The sequence below is a fragment of the Pygocentrus nattereri genome, chromosome 22 (genome assembly GCF_015220715.1).
Source record: "Pygocentrus nattereri isolate fPygNat1 chromosome 22, fPygNat1.pri, whole genome shotgun sequence".
Taxonomy (NCBI): Eukaryota; Metazoa; Chordata; class Actinopteri; order Characiformes; family Serrasalmidae; genus Pygocentrus; species Pygocentrus nattereri.
In genome coordinates, this window is record NC_051232.1 from 833,623 (window position 1) to 860,755 (window position 27,133).

The 27,133-nt window shown below is 40.9% G+C and overlaps 1 protein-coding gene across 3 annotated transcripts in view; it reads right to left on the reverse strand.

The window, feature by feature from the left end:
• Positions 1 to 7,612: 7,612 nt before the first annotated feature.
• The window catches only part of LOC108413188 (zinc finger protein 239-like), a 65,101-nt gene continuing 45,580 nt past the window's right edge, over positions 7,613 to 27,133 (reverse strand). Inside the window, exons 1-4 of one of the 3 annotated variants that reach the window (XM_037532865.1) lie at positions 12,523 to 12,584; positions 12,381 to 12,444; positions 11,096 to 11,175; positions 7,613 to 9,623 (exon numbers count right to left, since the gene is read on the reverse strand). In XM_037532865.1, coding sequence (XP_037388762.1) covers positions 8,339 to 9,541 — 1,203 coding nt within the window. In that variant the 5' untranslated portion in view covers positions 9,542 to 9,623; positions 11,096 to 11,175; positions 12,381 to 12,444; positions 12,523 to 12,584 and the 3' untranslated portion in view covers positions 7,613 to 8,338. The other 2 variants (XM_037532864.1, XM_037532866.1) reach the window with 2 other exon arrangements.

Here is a 27,133-nt window from a genome sequence, read left to right on the forward strand (position 1 = left end):
CTACCCGGCAGCTCCATCTCCAACATTCTTTGCCCAATATATCCACTATTCCAAAAAAGGGGAAAACCAGAGCAAGACAGGCAAAGTATACTGGCTCCATAATTTCCACACAAGGAGCAATTACTATGTGTTGGCTGGGCAAGGACTGCTTCAGCCATTTCTACTCCTACCTCCAGAAACCTAAAAATCACACCAGCACACACACGCACACACACACACACACACACACACACACACACACACACACACACACACACGTACTGGACTTTTAAAAGAGAAGTGCACATGAATCCAACACACTACACCTACCACCACTGCACACAAAGTGTAAAAGGGTGAGGAGAGAAGAAGCCGTCCGAAGGGAACCAGCCCACAAAAAGTGCTGCAGGTACTGACATACTCTAGAAACACAAGGGAAATAATCCTTAGCACCACTTGGCTACAAGCTACTATAACTAGAAGCAATCCTTTTAGCAACAATACTCCAGCCAATATACATTTACCTTCTCAAACAGAAAAAAAGAAAGAAAAGGCTTATTACAAATGTTAACCCAAAACAAAATGATTCAGCAATTTAAATATACCCACTAATGAACTGGAGTACAAAGTGAGCAGAATACAAAAGAAACAGATCTAAACAGTTTGATTATTGCAAAAATAATTAAAGGCTAACAAACCCAAAAGAAAAGAAAATAACAAAAAGTAAATAAATAAATAAATCAAAACTGTAAAACGGGCATAACAACAAAACAGCACTGGCTCCAATCCAAGGCTCTGTGCTTTAATACACTGGAGGCCACCTAGGCTTGCCAAGCGTCGACACTCCACACCAGGACCTTCAGATGGAAGTTAAACTATAAGGAGAATGTCCTCTGCTGCATTTACTTCAGTCTAGGGGCAATGAGCGCTCCTCGTGAACCTAATAAGACCAGACTATAAGCCACCTTAAAACATCGTAAAATATTAATTAGGCACGCTGCCACACTTATACTGCTGCAGCTGATTATCTTTACCTGAGGAAGTATTGAGCCAGAAGATGATGCAGCACCTCAGCTACGGTGGCCATCGAGGCCCACGTGGTACTCATGGCAGGCAAAATGGCAAATTCTGCAGGTTACACATAAAACACTGAGACTTTGGTAAAAGCTTTTTCCAGAGCTGTCACTCTTTTGGCTTTCTGAGACTCTTCTATCCATGTATTTACTCACTGTGTTAGTATATGAAATGAATCATTCAAAAAATAATCATCCCTGATGTTTCATCATCTTTGCTATTATCTGGATGTACTATTATAATTAGCATATGTTTTCTGCTTTTTGCACATAAACACTGACCCGTAATGCCCACTTGTACAAGTCTGCTCAGGATGATAAATAATCCACACAATTTATATTGTATAGTTTTGGATTTATGTTAAACCAGCCATTAGGGGTGTACTTTGTGTACTTCTGGTGCCGGTCCCAAGCCCGGATAAATGGTGAGGGTTGCGTCAGGCATACGGTGTAAAACTTGTGCCAAAACTATCATGCAGATCACAAATATTATTGCCATACCGGATCAGTCGAGGCCGGGGTTAACTGGGTGACCAGCAGGGTGCCGGTAGAAATTGGACTACTGTAGGTCGAAGACGATCAAAGAGGAGAGGAGGAAGGCAGGTTAGAAGGCAGCGAGAGAGAAGGAAAGGCAGGAGTGTGCAGGTTAGAGTAGGGACTCTGAACATAGGGACAATGACTGCTAAAGCCAGAGAGCTTGCAGATATGATGGAGATATGAAAATTTTCAATATGGATTCAGGCCACACCACAGCACTGAGATGGCTCTAGTTCAGATAACTAATGATCTTCTTCTTGCCTCTGATCAAGGCTACATATCTCTCTTAGTGCTACTTGACCTTAGCGCGGCTTTCGATACAATAGACCGCAATATTCTCTTAGAAAGGTTAGAAAACATGGTTGGAATCACAGGGATGGCCCTATCATGGTTCAGATCTTACCTATCAGAATGTTATCAGTTTGTTAGGGTAAACAATTTATCTTCCAATTATTCAAAAGTGAGATTTGGAGTTCCGCAGGGATCTATATTAGGACCATTACTATTTACACTATACATGTTACCGTTAGGCACAGTTATAAGTAACCATGGCGTAAACTTTCATTGTTATGTAGACGATAATCAAGCCAAGCCTGATGACAAATACAGGTTAAAGAAAATGGAGGACTGTGTAAAAGACATGAAAGGCTGGATGTCACACAACTTCCTCCTATTAAACAGTAACAAAACAGAGGTTCTCCTTCTGGGTCCAAAACTAACAAGAAGTAAATTACCAGATTTAATCTTAAATCTCGCCGACATTCCAGCCACACCTGGATCAGCAGCAAAAAATCTCTGCGTTATAATAGATTCAGATTTATCATTCGATCAACACACAGACGGCATCACTAGGACAGCTTTTCTACATCTTCACAACATCGCCAAGATCAGAAATGCCCTGTCCCTGCATGATGCAGAAACACTAGTACATGCCTTTATTACTTCTAGGCTAGACTACTGTAATGCGCTACTGTCAGGATGCACGAGCAGGAGTTTAAACAAACTCCAACTAGTCCAAAACGCCGCAGCCAGGGTCCTCACTAAAACTAGAACATCTGATCATATTAGTCCAGTGCTATCATCACTTCATTGGCTGCCTATTAAATTCCGTATTGATTATAAAATCCTTTTATTGACTTATAAAGCCCTACATGGTCTTGCTCCCGAGTACTTACAAGACCTGGCCTCTCTGGCTTTATCTCCAAACTGCTTCACCTTCACTGTCCCTCTGATCTGCTCATTTCTAATCTTGTCCATCCTTGTCACTCCCAACGAAAATCTCAGCATCTTCATCTCCGCCACCTCCAGCTCAGCCTCCTGTCTTTTAGACAGAGCCACAGTCTCCAAACCATACATCATAGCAGGACGCACTACTGTCTTGTAAACCTTTCCTTTCACTCTTGCTGCTATCCTTCTGTCACACATCAGCCCTGACACTCGTCTCCACCCACTCCATCCTGCCTGTACCCTCTTCTTCACCTCTTTTCTACACTGTCCATTGCTCTGGATCTGGACCCAAGATATTTGAAGTCATCCACCTTTACGACCTCTACTCCTTGCATCTTCAGTCCCTTTGTTTTGCTGTCATTCGCTAAAAGGGAAACCGCAAATAAGGAGCTAACTTCAGCCTGCGAATAAGATGCTGCGAATAAGGAGCCAAACGAAATAGGAGCTACGAATAAGTAACTAACTTCAGCCTCGTGACAGAAAGTGAGGCACCGCTCAGCGAAGCACCCGATGAGGAGCCTATTAAAAGTGCCCTGGTTATAGGAGACTCGATCATTCGACACATGAAATTAGCTACTCCTTTAGGGATGCCAGCAGTAACAGTTAGCTGTTTACCAGAACCCACATTATAAATCTGGTCACAAAAAAGAACACATTTTCATTATTTAACATTTACACACCACCAGTGCTGTACTCCAAAATTTTAAAGTAATTTTGTGATTTTGCTGCAAACCTGGATGTGTGCAATGATAGTAATAATTGTAAGAGATATTAATATACATATAATTAATAATATACATTTTCAGAAAAAAGGCATTTACTTCAATCCTAGACTCTGTCGTATTACCTAAAATGTAACAGGGCCTATACATTACTGTAGTCACACTTTAGATTTAGTTCTGACCCTAGGTCTAAACATAGATAGGCTTAATGTCCTACAGTAAACTTCAGCAATCTCTGACCATTATTTCATATGAGGTAAGTCTTATCCATAATAATAATAAAAATAATAATGTGGGACAGCACGGTGGCGTGGTGGGTAGCGCTGTCACCTCGCAGCAAGGATAGCCTAGGTTCGATTCCCCTGTGGGGTGACCGGGGTTCTCCCCGTGTCTGCATGGGGTTCCTCCGGGTTCTCCGGTTTCCTCCCACAGTCCAAAGACATGCAGTCAGGCCAATTGGACATGCTAAATTGCCCCTAGGTGTGAGTGACTGTCTGTGTCTGTCTGTCTGCCCTGCAATGGACTGGCGACCTGTCCGGGGTGTACCCTGCCTTTCGCCCGAAGACTGCTGGGATAGGCTCCAGCACCCCACCCCCGCGACTCTGACGGAGAAGTGGCTTAGAAAATGGATGGATGGATGGATAATAATGTGTTACATTTAGATTGCACCTTTCACAACCCAAGGTCGCTTCACATAGCATGGGCAAAAAAAAGTAAGCAGTGGAGAAGGAAGAAAAATGGGCATTAAAACAAAAAGTCTAAGTCAGATTTGAAAGAGGAAAAAGAAGAGAAGTCCCGGGGGGGGTTGAGAAAAAGCATTCCCGATGTTGGGCGCCATGGCACTGAAGGACCTCCTTAACAAATTGGAGAATCTGGTGCGAGGGACAGTAAGTAATTACAAGAAGACCTGAGAGAGCAAGAGGGAGAGTAAGAGGTCAGCAGGGGGTAGAGGGGAGCAAGGTTATGCAAGGCTTTGAAATTTAGTAAAATTTTAAACTTTATATGGGACGAGACCGGTAGCCAGTGTAGCTGAGAGAAAATAGGGGGTGATGTGAGCTGAACACTTAGTATGGGTGAGAACTCTAGCTGCAGAGTTCTGAATATACAGTAGCCTTTCTATCAATTTTACAGGGAGACCAACAAAGACAGAGTTGCAGTAGTGAATACGGGACATAATGAAGGCATGAACCAGAGTTTTTCCATCGTTATCCATCAGGAAGTAAATGAAAGAATGCAATATTAGTGAGGAACTTGATGTGCCGATCAAAATTAAGTGATGATTAGAGTAAAACACCAAGATTCCTAACAACAGATGCAGTCTTAACGAGCAGGACATCGATTATAACTGAAAGAATTTGATAGTAAAGTTTAGGGCCAGCCAGTAAGACTTCAGATTTATCAGTGTTTAGCATGAGAAAGTTATTGTGCATCAACAGATTAAAATCAGAAATACATTCAATCAGTGTACTGGGAGGGGAATCTGAGGGTGTGCATGCACTGAGATATAACTGAATATCATCAGCATAACAATGAAAGTGTAGGCCATGGATATGAATGATCTGGCCATAGGGTGAAATGTAAATTAAGAAAAGTAGGGGTTCAAGAACTGAGCCCTGCGTGACACAGACCTAGTGTGATAAACTGCTGTCTGTCTGTTAGATACTGCCGGGACTCAGAGCACCCCGTCCTCAGCTCTGACTATAAAAAAAAAAAAAAAGAAGAAACGTGTTGCTCATCAATTAATTCTAAGTTTTAGTACCAATTTATTCTGCTCTCTAATGTAAAAAGGGGTAATTAAAATCAAATGATTCTTGCAAAATACCAAAACGATAATACAGTCAAAAAGATCAAAAAGCATTCTTGCAAAAGGTTAAAGAAAGATGAAAAACCAAACTATAGCCGATGGTTCTTTTGTGGAAAGAGAAGGCCCTCTTTATTTATCAAGTTTCAAGTGAAAAAATGGCTCCTGGACAGCCAAAATGCAGAGATTCACACAAGACATCAGTTTTTATATTTTTTATCCCGAATGTGCTCATCACCCCTCCCTGGGGTGATTTCTTCACTGCTCCTCTCTGAACATCCTCAGGTTCCCATTGGCTATCATTGTATTCGCAATATAAAATACTCTTTTTGACACCTATATGCTTCGTCAGACAAAGACCATTGTTATGACTCTCCATTCTGGGCCTTCTTGACCTCGAGCTGGGCATCTTCCTAATTATTTAAGAGTTACAGCCAATTCCTGCTCGCTGCGTATCTATTTCTTCATTAAAGGATGGCTTGTTGTTACTGAACAGGCAATATTTCTTATGTGCAGGTGTTCGCTAATCACTCAAGGCTTCCTAACACTGCAACAGTGCCCGGCACGGACAGCCTCTCGCCTGGAAACCTTAGGTCTAACTTCCCCACTTAAGCCCGCCGGCCTTAGGTAAAAATGCACTTTATACTTTATTAATTAAATTTAGTTTCTAAATTAATAATTGCTGCAAACCTTTTATTAATGATGACTCAAGGACATATTTTATCAACAATTCTGTCAATACAACCTGAACCACTGTAAGGCTGTGTCAGTGATACGAATAGAGAAAAGATGAATAGTGAGAACATCATGATTAACAGTTTCAAAAGCTGCAAGTCGAGAAGAAGGAGACTACTGAGCAAACTACTATCTGCAGACTGCAGAAGAGCTGTCTCAATGCTGTGGTAAGTACGGAAACCAGACTTCAAAAACAGATTTCAAAAACTATGCACATACATTAAATAAAACACTATGCTCGTCCCTAGAGCTCTTAGAAAACATTCTGGCTCCTACACTTCAATTCAAATCGATAAGAGAGAATGTAGGAAAGCTGAATGCAGATGGTGTAAAATCAAGCTTCAAATTCACAAGGAAATCTTCAAAGATAGGCTGCACAATTACAACACAATAATGTGCAAAGCTAGACAATCTTTTTTCTCCAGCATCATCAACAATAATATTAACAACAGCAGAATACTCTCAACATTTAGAGTACCCTAGGCTACCTCTACGGCTAGAAGCACTATAAACTACATCCGTATTTGCCTCTTGTAAGCATTCATAAGTCATAAGTAATGGTTATAGGAGTAAGACAATGCACTACACTAGAATCCATTTAAATGGGTTACACACACAGTTGACCGAAGAGAAGCGAAGTGAATTCTTAATTACTAAAATAAAAACCACACATTTTATGAATATCAATCAAGTTGAGGGATCTAGTATGATCGATTACTGCAATGGTCTCCTAACTGGACCCCCAAAAAACACAAAACTTTAGCTGGTTCAGAATGCAGCTGCCAGAGTAAAGAAGGGAACACATCAACCCCATTCTTAAGTACTTACACTGGCTTCCAGTCTGTTACAGAATAGACTTAAAGATGCTAGTAGTGGTCTATAAATTGCTCAGTGGTGCAGGACCAGCATATTTATTTCAAATGTTGCAGAGATATGAGCCGAGCAGAATTCTTAGATCATTGGGAATTGGTCAGATAGTCCTGTTGAAGGTGAAAGTTAAATGCTGTTTCTCCATGTTTATAGTTAAGTTAAATAAACCTGGGTAAGAGAGAGCATTAGAAGAACCCTGACACTGGACACTTTAAATCCAGGCTCAAACATTCCTGTTTGAGCAGCTTTCAGCTTAAAGAATATTAGCATTCCTAACCATTTTTCTCTGGAATGGCATTTTTTTTCCTAATCTAACTTTTAGTTTTAAATTTGATTATTTAACTAAACCAATTTAATTTGTAATTATTACTTTCTAATTGACTTGATGGAATGCATTATTTTCTCTTTCAAATTTGTTTTAATGTTTCAAAAGCATGGATCCATCCTGTGTTGTATCAACGGTTCAGGCTGGTGGTGGTGGTGTAATGGTGTGGGGGATATTTTCTTGGCACACCTTGGGTCCCTTAGTACCAACTGAGCATTGTTTAAATGCCGCAGCCTACCTGAGTATTGTTAGTGACCATGTCCATCCCTTTATGACCACAGTGAACCCATTTTCTGATGGCTGCTTCCAGAGGGATAATGCACCACGTCACAAAGCTCATATAATCTCAAACTGATTTATTGAACATGACAATGAGTTCATTGTACTCCAATGGTCTCCACAGTCACAGATCTCAAGCCAATAGAGCACCTCTGGGATGTGGTTGAACGGGAGATTCGCATTATAAATGTGCAGCCGACAAATCTGCAGCAACTGCGTGATGCTATCATGTCAATATGGAACAAAATCTCTGAGAAATGTTTCCAACGCCTTGTTGAAAGTATGCCATGAAGAATTCAGGCAGTTCTGAAGGCAAAAGGGGGTCGAACCTTTTACTAGCCAGGTTGGCATAATAAAGTGGCCAGTGAACATATATATAAATATACATAAAAGAGTGAGAATGATAAAGATGATAAAGAGCGAAGCACTCTGGCAAATGCTTGCTGATACATCCGCCACTGCATCAGAAACATTGTACTAGCTTAGATCTCCTGAATTAGAAAGAGAAGAGCCTCTCATTATTGAATGTGAAGTCTCTTGATAGGTATCAACAGCATGAGCAGTGTGGACATTTTGAGGAGAATATGCAATACCACACCTTCTCATTGGGTGAATGAGCTTTAGGTTTGACTTGGTGGTCAGTAGAGGAAATTACATTCCATTTAATACTTATGTTTTAGAAACTGTGTAAAACAAAAGAGGTGGTTTTTCCCCACCAACAGACTGAAATCTAGCCTAGAATCACAGGTTCCTGCAGACTTTCTCACCTGGAATGTGTTAAGCTTACTCATTACTGCTGATTTCCACCATAGCTCTTAGTGCACTTGTGTTTTTGGAGATTACTCTGCTGAGTAAAACTCCTCCCACACTCTGAGCAGTAATACGGTTTCTCTCCTGTGTGGATGCGCAGGTGGTTTTGGAGAGTACTCTGTTGAGCAAAACTCTTCCCACACTCTGAGCAGTGATGCCGCTTCTCTCCTGTGTGAATAACCTGGTGGTTTTGGAGATTATTCTGTTTTCTAAAACTCTTCCCACACTCTGAGCAGTGATATGGCTTCTCTCCTGTGTGGATGCGCTGGTGTATTTTGAGATGACTCCGTTTACTAAAACTCTTCCCACACTCTGAGCAGTGATGCGGCTTCTCTCCTGTGTGGATGCGCTGATGGCTTTGGAGAGTACTCTGTTTAGTAAAACTCTTCCCACACTCTGAGCAGCGATACGGCTTCTCTCCTGTGTGGATGCGCTGGTGGTTTTTGAAAGCACTCTGTTCAGTAAAACGCTTGCCACACTCTGAGCAGTGATACGGCTTCTCTCCTGTGTGGATGCGCTGGTGTGTTTTGAGATGACTCTGTGCAGTAAAACTCTGTCCACACTCTGAGCAGTGATACGGCTTCTCTCCTGTGTGAGTGCGCTGGTGTGTTTTGAGATTACTCTGTTGAGTAAAACTCTGTCCACACTCTGAGCAGTGATACGGCTTCTCTCCTGTGTGAGTGCGCTGGTGTATTTTGAGAGTACTCTGTTGAGTAAAACTCTGTCCACACTCTGAGCAGTGATACGGCTTCTCTCCAGTGTGAATGCGCTGGTGTGATTTCAGATTACTCTGTTGAGTAAAACTCTGTCCACACTCTGAGCAGTGATACAGCTTCTCTCCTGTGTGGATGCGCCGGTGGTTTTGGAGAGTACTCTGTTGAGTAAAACTCTGTCCACACTCTGAGCAGTGATACGGCTTCTCTCCTGTGTGGATGCGCTGGTGTGTTTTGAGAGCATATAGTACAGTAAAACTCTTCCCACACTCTGAGCAGTGATACGGCTTCTCTCCTGTGTGGATGCGCTGGTGTGTTTTGAGAGCACTCTGTACTGTAAAACTCTGTCCACACTCCAAGCAGTAGTGATTTCTCTCCTTGCTGTGTTTCTGCATTTGTCTGTGAGATGTCTTCATGTGGAGGGTACCAGATGATGTTTGCTGAGTCCCAGAATGTCTTCTGGATGCCATATTCTTATATGATCACCCGTTTCAGCAGCTTAACTTTCCTCTTGGTGGAATGTCCTCACGTGTTTACCGAAGAACATTTAAGCTGAATAGGAAAGAGCAGAAGAAGACTTGAAACCAACATAAATCATTTCTGAAAAAGAAAAAAAAAAAACTAAACTTGCAATAAAGTAAAATCAGTCTAATCCAAATCAATAATGGCAGAAATCTCCATATGATGTGGAAAAGCCAATAATTTAATACCCTCAAACTCTTAATACACACATAGAGCAATAAAGCTTTGTCGTTACGCCAACATTGGAAATTGCAGGATTGAACTGGATTTTTAAAATATTTTTCACTGAATGTAACTGGACCCTCTGCTTTAGAAGGTCATTCAAGAGCTCACATAAGAATTTTGCTGTTTGTTTTTATTTTGGCAAGTTCTCAAAGCTTACTTGTCTTATGAGGCCTTAATTCAAGTCATGCATAGACAATTTCAGAGCATAATAAGCTGTGGTCCTGTGAATCTCTTGGGGTGTTTACACTTTACAGCCATGGACACATCTGAAACTTTAGCTAAGTAATTGTTACAAAACAAGTGAAAAAAATAAAATATATCTGAACACTTCCTGCTCATGAACATCCACCGTATGACATGTCATTAAGAAATGAAAGATAGGGACAATTATTGAAGTCAGGGCAAGACATGGAAGACTAAGGAAGAGCTCTACAAAATGCTTGTTGACTTAATTTTGGCAAAGCAAAACCCCTACCATACTGCCATGGACCTGCAAAAGCATTGGGCTGGCATGGGAACCATTATTCACTGGCCTACTGTGCCATGTTGTTTGCACAAACATCACAGACATGGAAAGATTATCAGATGGTAATGTTAATTGTGATCTCATTACAAATTTCAACGTGAAATTTACATGCAACTCTTAGATAATGCAGAGGCATCTTGAAATCAAGTGCTGTGGCTTAATGAAACAACTGAACTCTTTGGCTAATACCACCTTTGACTGAGAAGGTCAGTTTTCCACACAGCACAGTTTTGATTTCTTTTCCATCTAATATACAAACCTAATTTCTGGAAAACGTACCAACTAAAAAAAATGCAATAATAATAATAGCTTTGGTCAGTGTAGTTCAATTTATTGTCAGGTACTCATTTAAAAAACGCCATGAACAGTTCTTTAAGTGAGTGCCTACAAGGTTTTACTCAAGGCCTAATAGAAAACACACGGCATTGTAATCAGTAAGGGCCAGTGATGAGCACAGACTTTATCTACTTTACACACTTACATAAAAAAGGCTGTTATTGTGGGATGCGGATGTAAATGAACTGAAGAAATAATAAAGTATTACTGTTTTGATCACTGTTTTAAAAAGACAATCGTTTTGTTTAATATAACATACAAATAATATACAAAGTTATAAACACTGAAGTTACTGGTTTAACCAAACCTTTGTTTTGAGACTAAACTAAGCAGCACTGAAAATGCACACATAACATACATATAACTTTAATAACTGATCATGTAGAGAGATGAAAGTAGGTTCAAATAAACTCACCGGATATCAGATATGTTGAGCTTTTTCTTGCCTCTGTTGACTTTGCTGGCAGCTCATGAAGACCGAAGCAGAGACTGGACCTATAGAGAAGTATTCTTTATTATGCACAGGTCTCTTACCCAGCTTAGACTTAAAAAGTCAACCACGTAAAACCCCACCCTCCTGTTGTCCCTTTGTGTAAACGACCCAAAACCCCCTACTTGATGGGCGACTACCTCTACCTTTGTGATTAAAACAGGAGTGTTGTGCCTCAACCAGGAATCTACAGTCTCCCCCATCTAGGAGCCAGGATATCTGAGAGATATCTCCTCAGCAAAGGCATTGCTGTATTGGGGAGCTATAGATAGCCTATTTTATAACTGGTTCACCTTTGGAGGTCGTTACATGACAAAGGGACTCCTCTTCACAGCCCCCACATGTCACCCAATAGAGACATACAAAATGCAAACAACTAACACAAAAGGCATGAGAACAGTAAGACCTTTCAAGAAAAGTTAATAAAAGCAAATCAAGAAAAAAATGTAAACCTTCGAGGCATTCATTGTAAGTCAGTCCCTCATTCAGATGACAATTCTGTCTTTGGAGAAATATTTTAAATGTAGACATTTTTATTAGCAATGTTATTAACTTGTTTTGGGCACCAGATTGTTACACAAATACTGGCACAGCAATGCATATAACTTCAAAAACTGATATAAAATGATGATAGCAGGCTTTAGTTGAGACATATTTTACCAAACTAAAGGTCATAGTATATTTGTCAGGTATATCTCTGTACACTACAAGTGCTTTTAGATTTTTATGTCATATGGATGAGTCAAAATATCAGTTTATGTCTATTAAAATTCATTAAAATTCAGCGGAGACATTTTACCAAACTAAAGGTTGTAGTATGTTTGTCAGATCAGATGTATACTTGTTAGTGTCAGTTATTGATTTTCACGTTATCTTTCTATTTCAGTAGGTTTAAAGTCTGTAGAAATAACGCCAACAGGCTTCTCAGGTATTTGAATGTTTTACGTTTAATACAATACCAGAAGTTTACCGACGGTCCCTTACCGGTTTCGGCGCCTACTGCAGCGATTCCGGATATTTTCACCAAAAGTCCTCGGCGAAATGGAAAGATCGAGAACTCTGACGAAATGTAATGACTGTAGTTTGTTGTCTGTTTTACCAGATTTAGAAAATGTTCTTTCAGAATCTTTAAGAGGCGGTTTGTGAGCGACAGGAGGGGCGAGACGCGAATATCCGCTGAATATCCATCAGCCCAACTTTACCGACCTACCGACTTTACTGCAGCTCCTCCTCTAAACCCCTGCAGGACGAGCAGCACCGCCATCAGTGAGGCTCTAACAGACATTTAAAAACACTCATCAGTCAGTTACGCTGACATATAAGGACTGAAAGCAGCTTAAAGCAGCACTTACAGCTCTTTAACCTCAGACTGAGTCTCCGCTTCAGAGCTTCCTCCAAACACAACACGCTGTGGGAACACAGCAACAACAGACCACAACCGGGAGGATATTTTTCAAAATAAAAGTTTCCAGCGCTCAATACGTTTCAGTTCATATTAATGAATGTGCATTAATAATTCACTTTCTAAAGAATGTTATAAAACACTTTATGGGTTTTACATTAAACAAGCATCACCGCACATTTGGGAGTCTCTCATATTCTGACTCTGAAATGCTTTATAGCCTATTGCATTAACATTCATGAACGATATTTATAGTTTTAACTGTCTAGTGTCTAATGAGTAGACGAGTTTCTTCACTGTTATTAATTTGTTCCTTCATAAATATATTTTTCTTTGGTTGTTTTTGAAAAAAAAAATGTGTTGTTGAAAAAGTCCTAGATATGCTATGGGGGTGAAGGAGTGATGCTACACTCTGGTACACTCAGCACTCCTTACGTATCCTATTTAATTAAGTTTTCATGTCAGTTTATGTACTTTGGCAAATATGACATCAACATCTGATACAGACTGATTAATATCTTATAATTTACTGCTAAAAACATAGCAAAGACATACTTCTTCTTCTTTCGGCTGCTCCCTTTAGGGGTCGCCACAGCGGATCATCTGCCTCCATCTTGCCCTATCCACTGCCTCCTCTACTTTTACACCAACCATCTCCATGTCCACCTTCACTACTTCCATAAACCTTCTCTGAGGTCTACCTCTTCTCCTTCTACCTGGCAGTTCCATCTCGATTGCCCGATATATCCACTATTCCTCCTCAACACATGTCCAAACCATCTCAACCTGGCCTCTCTGGCTTTATCTCCAAACTGCTCCACCTTCACTGTCCCTCTGATCTGCTCATTTCTAATCTTGTCCAGCCTTGTCATTCCCAACGAAAATCTCAGCATCTTCATCTCCGCCACCTCCAGCTCAGCCTCCTGTCTTTTAGACAGAGCCACAGTCTCCAAACCATACATCATAGCAGGATGCACTACTGTCTTGTAAACCTTCCCTTTCACTCTTGCTGCTATCCTTCTGTCACACATCAGCCCTGACACCTGTCTCCACCCACTCCATCCTGCCTGAACCCTCTTCTTTACCTGTTTTCTACACTGTCCATTCCTGGATGGATTGCTTGGATGGTTGACCCAAAATATTTGAAGTCATCCACCTTTACGATGTCTACTCCTTGCATCTTCACCTTTCCACCTGCCTCCCTCTCATTCACACACGTATTCCGTCTTGTCTCTACTGACCTTCATTCCTCTCCTCTCCAGTGCAAACCTCCACCTCTCCAGATTTTCTTCCACCTGCTCTCTACTCTCACCACAGATTACAATGTCATCTGCAAACATCATGGTACATAGAGCCTCCTGCCTGATCTGTCAACCTTTCCATCACCATTGCAAACAAGAAGAGGCTTAAAGCTGATCCCTGATGTAACCCCACCTTCACCTTGAAACCATTTGTCACTCCAACTGCACACCTCACCACTGTCTCACTATCCTCATACATGTCCTGCACCACCCTAACATACTTTTCAGCTACACCTGACTTCCTCATACAGTACCACAGTTCATCTCTTGGCACCCTATCATATGCTTTCTCTAGATCCACAAAGACACAATGTAGCTCCTTCTGACTTTCTCTGTACTTCTCTACCATCACTCTCAATGCAAAAATTGCATCTGTGGTACTCTTTCTGGGCGTGAAACCAAACTGCTACTCAATGATCTGGACCTCTTGCCTTAGCCTTGCTTCAACAACTCTTTCCCATACCTTCATGGTGTGGCTCATCAACTTTATACCTCTGTAGTTACTGCAGCTCTGCACCCTGCACCCTTGTTCTTAAAAATGGGGACCAGTACACTGCTTCTCCACTCATCAGGCATCCTCTCACTCTCCAGGATTTTGTCAAACAACCTGGTTAAAAAGTCCACTGCCTTCTCTCCTAAACATCTCCATACCTCCACAGGTATGTCATCTGGACCAACTGCCTTTCCATTCTTCATCCTTTTTAAAGCTGCCCTCACTTCCACCTTAGTAATTCTCTGCACTTCCTGATCCACTATCTCTCCCCCATTGTCCTCCTCTCTCTCTCGTTTTCCTCATTCATTAGTTCTTCAAAGTACTCCTTCCATCTACTCAACACTCTCTGTTCACTCACTAGGACATTTCCCTTTCTATCCTTTATCAGCCTAACCTGCTGTACGTCCTTTCCAGCTCTATCTCTCTGTTTAGCCAATACAAGTCCTTTACTCCTTCTTTACTGTCCAGCCTCTCATACAGCTCATCATAGGCCCGAGCCTTTGTCTTTGCCACCATTCTTTTCGCTATGCGACTAGCCTCACAGCACTCCTGCCTACTTCCTTCATCTCTCTGGTTATCCCACTTTTTCTTAGCTGCCTTCTTCTTCTGAATACTCTCCTGGACTTCCTCATTCCACCACCAACTTTCCTTGTCTTCTTTCCTCTGACAAGACAAAACACGCAACACATTTTTGCCAGTTTCTCTCACAACCTTAGCTGTAGTTTCCCAGTCCTCAGGTAGCTCCTCACTGCCCCCAAGGGCCTGTTGCAATTTTTCCCTGAACTGCCTGCAACCATGCTCCTCCTTCAGCTTCCACCATCTAATCTAATCTGTCTTCACTCTCTTCCTCTTCTTTGTTTCTAATCTCATTCTACAGACAACCACCCTATGCTGCCATGCTACACTTTCCCCTGGTACTACTTTACAATCTCCAATCTCCTTTAGGTGGCATCTCCTGCTAAGGATATAATCCACCTGTGTGCATCTCCCTCCACTCTTGTATGTCACCCTGTGCTCTTTCCTCTTCTGAAAATATGTGTTCACCACAGCCATTTCCATTCTCTTTGCAAAATCTACAACCATCTGACCTTCCGCATTTCTGTCTTTCACACCATACATACCCAGCACCTCTTCATCCCCTCTGTTCCCTTCACCAACATGTCCATTGAAGTCTGCACCAATCACTAATCTCTCCTCTCTAGGGACACCATCTACCACTTCATCCATCTTACTCCAAAATTCCTCTTTCTCCTCTAACTGACAACCAATCTGTGGTGCATATGAACTGACCACATTCAAAATCACACCATCAACCTCCAACTTCAGGCTCATGATCCTGTCTGACACTCTCTTTACATCCAGAACACTTTTCCCAAGCTGTTCCTTTAGGATTATCCCTACTCCATTTCTCTTCCTCTCTACACCATAACAGAACTGTTTGAATCCACCTCCAATGTTCCTGGCCTTGCTTCCTTTCCATCTGTTCTCCTGGACACACAGAATATCTACCTTCCTTCTCTCCATCATGTCTGCAAGCTGTCTGCATTTACCAGTCATTGTCCCTATGTTCAGAGTCCCTACTCTAACCTCCACATTCCTGCCTTTCCTTCTCTCTCTAACCCGCCTTCCTCCTCTCCTCTTTGATGGTCTTCGACCTACAGTAGTCCAATTTCCACCGGCACCCTGCTGGTCAACAGCACCGGAGGCGGTCGTTGTTAACCCAGGCCTCGACCGATCCGGTATGGCAATCTTATTTGTGATCCGCATGATAGTTTAGCACAAGTTTTACACCGGATGCCCTTCCTGACGCAACCCTCACCATTTATCCGGGCTTGGGACCGGCACCAGAAGTACACAAAGTACACCCCTAATGACTGGTTTAGCAAAGATATACAATCTCCTGAAAATATGGATATTAACCAAAAAATAAACAATCAAATTATCAAGCAAATAATCAGAATATAGAATTATTTGCACTTTATTGTTAAAAACAACACATTACCACATTTTCTTAAAATGTATTAAAACAAAGATCTTTTTCCTCAGCACATATAATTTATCATTTTGGTCGGTGAGGGGGGGGGTTGGAAGTACAAAATACTAATTGTTCACCTTGTAAAAATTACAGTTGAAAATCAGATGAAAAGATATGAAATTTCACATCCATGCAATAAATAATAAATCACCTTAACTGCAGTGCAATTCATAGAACTTTATATCCTGCCTGTATTCTCATGGCTGATTTCCATACATGTTAAATGTCTACTGAGACAGCATAGAAATATCAGGACATGCAGTTATTTACTTTAATGAAAATTTAAACCAGGGGGGTGTAGTTCCACTCCATGGTGGGTGGAGTCCATCAGAGTTTGGAAAGTCATCTATTGCTGAGCAGAATTCTTTTACAGCAAGGAAGTTATCAAACAGTGCTGGACTAAAACCATCCAGGAATGGAATTAATTGTCCCTCACATCATACTCTTCTATTCAATTTTATCTAAAATGTGTCAAGATACAACTGATTTAGTTTAAATATGAGGTGAAATGTGTAGATGTCACTATAACCTACAGCTATACAGTTAATTCAAGGCATTTTAAATAATAAAGCTCTGGTTTAATTTCCTTTAAGCAGAATGTGTTTCTTTTCTGTGTTCCTGTGACTTTGTGTTGATTTAAGAATTCCCTGTAATTTATACTGATGGAGAAGTTCACACAGCACATAATCTCTCATTCAGTTCTGGCAAAATGGATTACATGGAACATTGAATAACACTGCCTTCATAAAGAAGCACACATAAAGACCACAGTTGCAGTCACACGTGTCTAATAGGTGTTGTGTTATACTGAAAACAGCAGTAACTCAGAATACAGAGCCTATATTCATTTGAATAACTAGTTTCTTTTGACTTTTGGAGCATCTGGCAGAATGTCTCTCTCTTAACATAAACTGCAAAGCTGTTGACCTGCAGATGTAGATGGGCACATCAACACCTTTTCTCCTTCACCTTCTGTTCTAAAAGAGCAAGTAAGTATAACCCGTGTGAACGAGTTACTCTGTTTGGGGTTCAGTAAAGAATAATGCTTGACCTAGGTTCGTGGGAGGGGTATGAATCACTCACATTGATACAGGACTTGAAATGAAAAGACAATGAAAAGAAATGAAAAAAAGAACAGTGACGTTTAATTATACAACACAATGAGTATTTAAGTCTTTGGCTTGGGGAAAAATACAGTAAAGGTTGAGAGCTCTCTATCAAAATAAAGGAATGAAAAAAATGTTTCCTTGTGTGTGTGTGTGGCGAAGTCCATCTACCTGGGTAGTGAGTTATGAATGTATATCTTATCTGGTTCCAAAAGTCGTGGATGCACAGAAGATGAAGTTCAGTCCACTCGTATCGCAAGGTTCCAGGTCTCTTCAATCAAGTCCAGGGCTAGGCTCGCCACCCAAAATAGTCAATAAAAAATAATCTCATTTGATAATGCAAACAATTACAAACGTCAACACAAAAGAGAGGTGAAACTCAAATCTCGCTATGAAAATCCAGCAAAACCAACTACTGGTACAGTCCCAAGTAGCATATGTACACAACTGCACATGAATTTTAGCTCAATTAAGATTTTACATTCACTATTTATTAACAAAAGCAACGTTTCCACAATTGTTCACTTAACCAAATCTACATTAACTAACTGCAGCTGTGATGGACAGTCCACCAAGAATACAATTAAAATAGTGTTTATAACTATTCAGTAAGCTTAACATGCACATTTGCCAAGATAGCACTATGGACATTAAAGTAAAAGGTTCAACTATTAACACAATAAACAAAAGGCAATTGGTAATCAAAGAATTCTTAGCTTACATTATCCTACACTTAGGCTAACAACTGAACTCATGAATTAGACATAGAACAACATAAGGAATTCAACTCACCAGTGTTTAACACGTTGTTGGAAAATGGAGTGTCTCTGTAGCGAATGCAGTAACATAAGCATTTTGTTTTTGTGTGAATTTATTAATTTTACTTTAATATCCATTTATATTTGTATATTTCTTGATTATTATGTGTATACTTTGGAGAATTGTTTAATTAATAACATCACCTGACCACGTCAGTAGTTAGGTCATCAGTTGGTCACGTGATGCACTTTGGGAAAAAGTGTGAGTTTCGTTTAATAGTTAGTCGGTGGGTGCAAGCGGTGTATGATAGACAAAGAACTGTGAAATATGAAGAAATGGACATCTAGCAATGCCTAACCTTCTGGTTGGAGGTGCACACTGTATGATCATTTTAGTGAATTATTCTTATGTCTGTATGTGTGTGTAAATTAGATTGGAGAACATTAACGTTTCATGTAACAATTTGAACAGTTAAACAAAACCGGAACATGATGGTTTCGTTGATGTGTATTGTATTTTATTTCAGTGTTCACGGTGGTCTTGGAAGTTGTGAGACAGAAAATAAAACTTTTGAACCATCAGTCGGAGCGCGGCACTTTTATCAATCAGTGAACAAAAGGTTGGGATCAGCTATAGTCTCTCTTCCTTAGGTTGACCCTCGTATACTTAGCTGGTGATGCCAGGGTGCACCCTACTGGTTGGTTAGAATAAAGGTCACAATAGAGGTCACATAGGCCTCTGTTAAGCTGTCATTTCACAGTCATCCCCTTTTATCAACTCAATTCTCTTCAAATACATTTTTTGGAAGATCATGGTTTCTTAAAAATACCTCTGTCTGTAAGGGGTGGTCTCACATGGCTCTGTACATTCATATTTTGTATCCTGCAATTTAAATTCTGTAAATCTACATATATTTTTACCTCTAAAGCAACAAACAGAGTTAGATTGAGACACCATTTAATGATGTAGTAGAGGGTTAACTAATGTAATTAACACCATTGACAGTCCAGCCATTGTTACCCACTTTGAAAAGTTTAGCCAAAAGGAATTTTTCAGAGAAATGTTGGCTCCAACTTTGTAAACGTTATAATTAAACACTGACATGTAACTTTTTATTTATTTTATATGCAATTTATCTACGTTAAATTGCACCACTCTGATACTAATGTTTTAGAGCATTGATAAAGGAAAATCTTTTCTTCCACATTTGTTACACATGATTTCAGTGAAACCTCCAGTCCTGTAGATGTAATTAGGTTTGTTGGTAACGTAAGGATTTTGTTGTCTGCTATATACAGCTGGATATTTACAGCATAAATTGCAGCTAAACAAAGACAAAACATGATTGTCCATCAAATCACTTGATGAAAAAGTGCCTGGAAGTGTTTGTTATAAAAAGTTGTCAATGTAGGAATATTGAGACTGTGCTGTAATTCCACTCGAACTCCAATCTATTTTCCCAGACGTTCATGACATTTGTGACTGCAGAGTTGATGCTTGGTGTCCATATATGACCCTTGCAATGTGTTAAGTAGCCAACTATGCCACCTAGGGAATTTCACCCCAGGAAATATTTCAATTCACTGAAAACAACAGATTCATTTGTAAATTTTCAATAAGAAACCCTTATAAGATGGCCAGAGACGTGAACTTTAGTTGAATCTTTGACATTTATTTAAACAGTAAAAAGATAAAAATACAACTTTGTTAAATACCTCTTAAAATTGAAACACCACAGCACTTAAAATAGTAAAGAATTAAAAAAAAAGGGGATAACCAGAGCAAGACAGGCAAAGTATACTGGCTGCATAATTTCCACACAAGGAGCAATTACATAAAATAAAAAACAAAAAGTGCTGCAGGTACTCATGTACTCTAGAAACACAAGGGAAATAATCCTTAGCACCAATTGGCTACAAGCTACTATAACTAGAAGAAATCCTTTTAGCAACAATACTCCAGCCAATATACCTTTACCTTCTCAAACAGAAAAAAAGAAAGAAAAGTCTTATTAGAAATGTTAACCCAAAACAAAATGATTCAGCAATTTAAATATACCCACTAATGAACTGGAGTACTACAAAGTGAGCAGAACACAAAAGAAACAAATATACACAGTTTGATTATTGCAAAAAGAATTAAAAGCTAACAAACCCCCAAAAAAGAAAACTGTAAAACAGGCATAACAATAAAACAGCACTGGCTCCAATCCAAGGCTCTGTGCTTTAATGCACTGGAGGTCACCTAGGCTTGCCAAGGGGCAACACTCCACACCAGGACCTTTAGATGGATGTTAAACTATAAGGAGAATGTCCTCTGCTGCATTTACTTCAGTCTAGGGGCAATGAGCGCTCCTCGAGAACCTAATAAGACCAGACTATAAGTCACCTTAAAACATCCTAAAATATTAATTAGGCACGCTTCCACACTTATACTGCTGCAGCTGATTATCTTCACCTGAGGAAGTATTGAGCCAGAAGACGACGCAGCACCTCAGCTACAGTGGACATTGAGGCCCAAGTGGTACTCATGGCAGGCAAAATTGCAAATTCTGCCGGTTACACATAAAACACTAAGACTTTGGTACAAGCTTTTTCCAGAGCTGTCACTCTTTTGGCTTTCTGGACCATCATTTGCTGGACTAGACACAGACACGTCATAAGATATCTTGACATTCGGAGACTCTTCTATCCAGGTATTTACTCACTGTGTTAGTACATGAACTGAATCATTCAAAAAATAATCATCCCTGAAGTTTCATCATCTCTGCTATTATTTGGATGTACTATTATCATTTGCATATATTTTCTACTTTTTGCACATAAATGCTGACCCGCAATGCCCACTTGTACAAGTCTGCTCAGCATAATACACACAATTTATATTGTATAGTTTTGGATTTATGTTCAACAGGCCACCTCATTAGATTCTGGATGTGGATATTCAAAGGGAATCTACAAATCAGCCACTGTTAAGGAAGTTTCTTTGTCAAATCATTACTGTTTTCTTTGAAATGTTTACCTCACTAAGCATCAAGAGCAGACACACTTGCTTTATGGAAAGGCTAATAAATGACCAAACAGTTGAACCCCACGATATGCTTACTGGACGACAAATGCCAGTAACTTATTTGAGGAGACCTCCTAGCGGCCAACAGAGACCATGTCACTGCGGGCGACAGAAAGCGAGTCACTGCGGGCGTCAGAAAGCGAGTCACTGCGAGCGACAGTAGGCACATCACCGTGGGTGACAGAGAGCACATCATCGCGGGTGACGTTTCTGGTGCAATTTCCTAAATCAACCAAAAGTGGTAAGTACCTGCAATATCATGGCATTTGCTGGTTGTTTTGCCTGTTAAGAGTGTGGCATGTTTAGTTTAATCCCCCTTTTCACCTATAGCAATAATGATAGTGGCTGTGTTTGTGTTAATTGCCAACTAGTTAGCTCTCTGGTGGATAAGGTGGACCAGGTAGAGGTGCGCATCCAGGGTCTATTAAGAGATAGACCTCAAGATTCACTGCTAGCAGCTGCGGGTGCCTCAGGGAGAGTCAGCACCCTCTCTACTCCGGTGTTAGAGCCCTGACAGCGGGGTGAATGGGTGGTGTCTCGATGACATAGCCGGAAAGCTAAGGCTAATGCTAACACTGAGGCCAAAGTTCCACCGGAACACCATGATCCTCCAATTCACGTGTCAATCAGATTTGCCCATCTCAGCTAAGCACCCACTAAGGAGCCTAATAAAAGTGCTCTGGTTATAGGAGACTCAATCATTCGACACATGAAATTAGCTACTCCTTTAGGGATGCCAGCAGTAACAGTTAGCTGTTTAGCAGGAACCACATCACAAATCTGGTCACAAAAAAAGAACACATTTCCATTATTTAACATTTACAGTCCACCAGGGCCGTACTCTGAAATTTTAAAGTAATTTTGTGACTTTGCTGCAAACCCGAATGTGTGCGATGACAAAGTAATAATTTTAATATCCATTTTCAGAAAAAAGGCATTTACTTTAATTGTATTCTGTTGTACCCAAATGTAACAGGGCCTACACATTACTGTAGCCACACTTTAGATTTAGTTTTGACACTATGTCTAAACGTAGATAGGCTTAATATCCTACAGTATACCTCAGCAACCTCTGACCATTACCTAATTTCATATGAGGTAAGTGTTAGCCATAATAATAAAAATAATAATAATAATAATAATAATAATAGTAATAAAGGGTAGAGATGAGCTCAGCTGTCAAGTGATCACCACCTGGTGGTGAGTTGGATAAGGTGGTGGGGAAAGATGCCGGTCAGCCCGGGCAAACCCAAACGTATAGTGAGGATTTGCTGGGAACGTCTGGCAGAAGAACCTGTCAGATTGATCTTCAACTCACACCTCCATCAGAACTTTGACCAGATATGGGGGGAGGTGGGGGACATTGACTCAGAATGGGCCATGTTCCGCTCCCGAATTGTTGAAGCGGCTGAGGCCACAAGGTAGTTGGTGCCTGTTGGGGGCGGTAATCCTCGAACCCGGTGGTGGACACCCCAGGTGAGAGACGCCGTCAAGCTGAAGAACGAGTCCTATCAGGCATGGTTGGCCTGTGGGACACCAGAGGCAGCTGACAGGTATCGACAGGCCAAGCGATCTGCGGCTTCAATCGTCGCCAAGGCAAAAACCCGAGTGTGGGAGGAGTTTGGTGAGGCCTTGGAAAGTGACTTTAAGTCAACTCCGAAAAGATTCTGGCAAACCGGCAGGCAACTCAGAAGGGGAAAGCAGTGTGCCACTAGCACTGTACATAGTGGACATGGTGTGCTGCTGACTTCGATTGAAGACGTCATTGGACTGTGGAAGGAATACTTTGAGGACCTTCTCAATCCCACCGACACGTTCTCCAGTGAGGAGGCAGAGTCTGGAGACACGGGAATAGGCTCATCCATTACTGAGGCCGAAATCATTAAGGTAGTTAAAAAGCTCCTTGGTGGCAAGGTTCCAGGGGTGGATGAGATCCGTCCCGAGTTCCTCAAGGCTCTGGATGTTGTGGGGCTGTTTTGGCTGACACGCCTTTACAAAATTGCATGGATATCGGGGGCGGTGCCACTGGATTGGCAGACTGGGGTGGTGGTGCCTCTTTTTAAAAAAGGGGACCGGAGGGTGTGTTCCAACTACAGGGAAATCATACTTCTCAGCCTCCCTGGTAAGGTCTATGCAGGGGTACTGGAGAAGAGAGTCCAGCTTATAGTCGAACCTCGGATTCAGGAGAGGAGAAGGGTGGAGAGCCCTCTCTGGGTCAGGGATAAGCTCTTGCCTCAAGTGGAGGAGTTTAAGTATCTCGGGGTCTTGTTCACGAGTGATGGTACAAGGGAGCGGGAGATTGACAGGCGGATTGGTGATGCGGGCTCTTTACCGGTCTGTTGTGGTAAAGAAAGAGCTGAGCCATAAGGCAAGGCTCTCGATTTACCAGTCGATCTACGTTCCCACCCTCACCTATGGTCATGAGCTTTGGGTAATGACCGAAAAAATAAGATCGCGAATACAAGCGGCCGAAATGAGTTTCCTCCACAGGGTGTCTGGACTCTCCCTTAGAGATAGGGTGAGATGTTTTGTCATCCGGGAGGGACTCGGAGTAGGGCCGCTGCTTCTTCACGTCGAGAGGAGCCAGTTGAGGTGGTTCGGGCATCTGGTTAGAATGCCTCCTGGATGCCTCCCTCGTGAGGTGTCACAGGCAAGTCCACCAGGGAGGAGACCCCGGGGAAGACCCAGGACACGCTGACGTGACTAAGCAGTGGAGGAGAAAGAAAAATGGGCATTAAAATGAAAAGTCTTTAAGATTTGAAAGAGGAAAAAGAAGAGCAGTGCCGGAGGGATGAGAGGAAGAGCATTCCAGATGTTGGGGGCCATGACACTGAAGGACCTCCCTAACAAAGTGGAGAATTTGGTGCGAGGGACAGCAAGAAAGTTATTACAAGAAGACCTGAGAGGGCAAGAGGGAGCGTAAGAGGTCAGGAGTTCTCTGAGGTAGAGGGGGAGCAGATTGTGCAGTGCTTTGAAAGAGAGTAGTAAAATTTTAAACTTTATATGGGACGAGACCGGTAGCCAGGGTAGCTGAGAGAAAATAGGGGGTGATGTGAGCTGAATACTTAGTATGGGTGAGAACTCTAGCTGCAGAGTTCTGAATATACGGTAGCCTTTCTATCAATTTTAGAGCCAGAGTTTTTTGCATCGTTATCAGTCAGGAAGTAAATGAAAGAATGAAGCCTTTGTGGGGAACTTGATGTGCAAATCAAAATTAAGTGATGAGTCGAGTAAAACACCAAGATTTCTAACAACAGGTGCAGGCTTAACGAGCAGGCCATCAATTACAACTGAAAAATTGACTTTGATAGTAAAGGTTTAGGGCCAACCAGTAAGATTTCAGTTTTATCAGTGTTTAGCATGAGAAAGTTATTGTGCATCAAGAGCTTTAAATCAGAAACACATTCAATCAGTGTACTGGGAGGGGAATCTGAGGGTGTGCATGTACTGAGATAGAACTGAATATCATCAGGATAACAATGAAAGTTTAAGCCATGGCTACGAATGATCTGTCCAAGGGGTGAAATGAAAATTAAGAAAAGTAGGGCTTCAAGAACTGCGCCTTGCGTGACACATGTAACAGGAGAGGTGGCGGATTTATGTGGACCTAGTGTGATAAACTGCTGCCTGTCTGTTAGATACTGTGAGGACTCAGAGCACCCCGTCCTCAGCCCTGAATATATTAAAAAAAAAAAAAAAGAATAAACGTGTTGTTCATCAATTAATTCTAGGTTTTGGTGCTAATTTATTCTGTTCTCTAATGTAAAAAGGGGTAATTAAAATCAAAAGATTCTTGCAAAATGCAGAAAAGATAATACAGTCAAAAAGATCAAAAAGTATTCTTGCAAAAATTTAAAGAACGATGAAAAACCAAACTATAGCCGATGGTTCTTTTGTGGAAAGAGAAGGCCCTCTTTGTTTATCAAGTTTCAAGTGACAGGATGGCTCCCAGGCAGCCAAAATGCAGAGATTTACACAATACATCAGTTTTTGTTTTTTTTTTCCCCCGAATGTGCTCATCACCCCTCCCTGGGGTGATTTCTTCACTCCTCCTCTCTGAACATCATCGGGTTTCCATTGGCCAACAATATATTTGCTATATAAAATTCTCTTTTTGACACCTTTATGCTTCGCCAGACAAAAACCATTTTTTATGACTATATTTGGTCTTCTTGACCTCAAGCTGGGCATCTTCCTAATTATTTAAGTGTTACGGCCCATTCCTGCTCGCTGCGCATCTATTTCTTCATTAAAAGCTAGCTTGTTTTTACTGAGCAGGCAATATTTCTTATGTGCAGGTGTTCACTAATCTCAAGGCTTTCTAACACTGCAACAGTGCCTGTCACGGACACAGACCTTTCGCCTGGAAGCACTAGGCCTAACTTTTCTTTACTTAAGCCTCCTAACCTTAGTTAAAAATGGACTTTATACTTTATTATACTTTATTTTAATTATTTCTAAATTAATAATTGCTGCACACCTTTTATTAATGATGACTCAAGGACATATTTTATCAACAATTCTGTCAATATGACCTGTACCACAGTAAGGCTGTGTCAGTGATAGCAATAGAGAGTATTGAGCAAACTACTATCTGCAGACTGCAGAAGAGCTGTCTCAATGCTGTGGGGAGTACGGAAACCAGACTTCAAAAACAGATTTCAAAAACTACGCAAATACATTAAATAAAACACTATGCTCATCCCTAGTGCTTTTAGAAAGCATTCTGGCTCCTACACTGCAATTCAAATCCATAAGAGAGAATGTAGGAAGGCTGAATGCAGAAGGTGTAAAATCAAGCTTCAAATTCACAAGGAAATCTTGTGAAAGATAGGCTGCACAATTACAACACAATGTGCAAAGCAAGACAGTCCTTTTTCTCCAGCATCATCAACATTAATATTAACAACAGCGGAATACTCTTAACATTTAGAGTACCCTAAGCTACCTCTACGGCTAGAAGTACTATAAACTACATCCGTATTTGCCTCTTGTAAGCATTCATAAGTCATAAGTAATGGTTATAGGAGTAAACCAACACACTACACTAGAATGCATTTAAATAGGTTACATGCACGCACAGCTGACCAAAGAAAAGCGAAGTCTTGATTACTAAAATAAAAACCACACAATTTATGAATATCAATCAAGATGAGGGATATAGCAGGATTGATTACTGCAATGGTCTCCTAACTGGACACCCAAAAAACACACAACTGTAGCTGGTTCAGAATGCAGCTGCCAGAGTAAAGAAGGGAACACATCACCCCCATTCTTAAATCCTTACACTGGCTTCCAATCTGTTACAGAATAGACTTAAAGATGCTATTAGTGGTCTATAAATTGCTCAGTGGTGCAGGACCAGCATATTTATTTCAAATGTTGCACAGATATGAGCCGAGCAGAATTCTTAGATCATTGGGAATTGGTCAGTTAGTCCTGTTGAAGGTGAAAACTATAAACATGGAGAAACAGCATTTAGCTACTAAGATAAATAAACCCGGTTGACAGAGAGCATTAGAAGAACCCTGACACTGGACACTTTAAATCCAGGCTCAAACATTCCTGGTTGAGCAGCTTTCAGCTTAAACAACATTAGCATTCCTAGCCATTTTTCTCTGGAATGGCATTTTTTTCTAATTTAACTTTTAGTTTAAAAAGTTTGATTATTTAGCTAACCCAATTTAATTTGTAATTATTACTTTCTAATTGACTTGATTGAATGCATTATTTTCTCTTTCAAATTTGTTTTAATGTTTCAAAAGCATGGATCCATCCTGTGTTGTAGCAACGGTTCA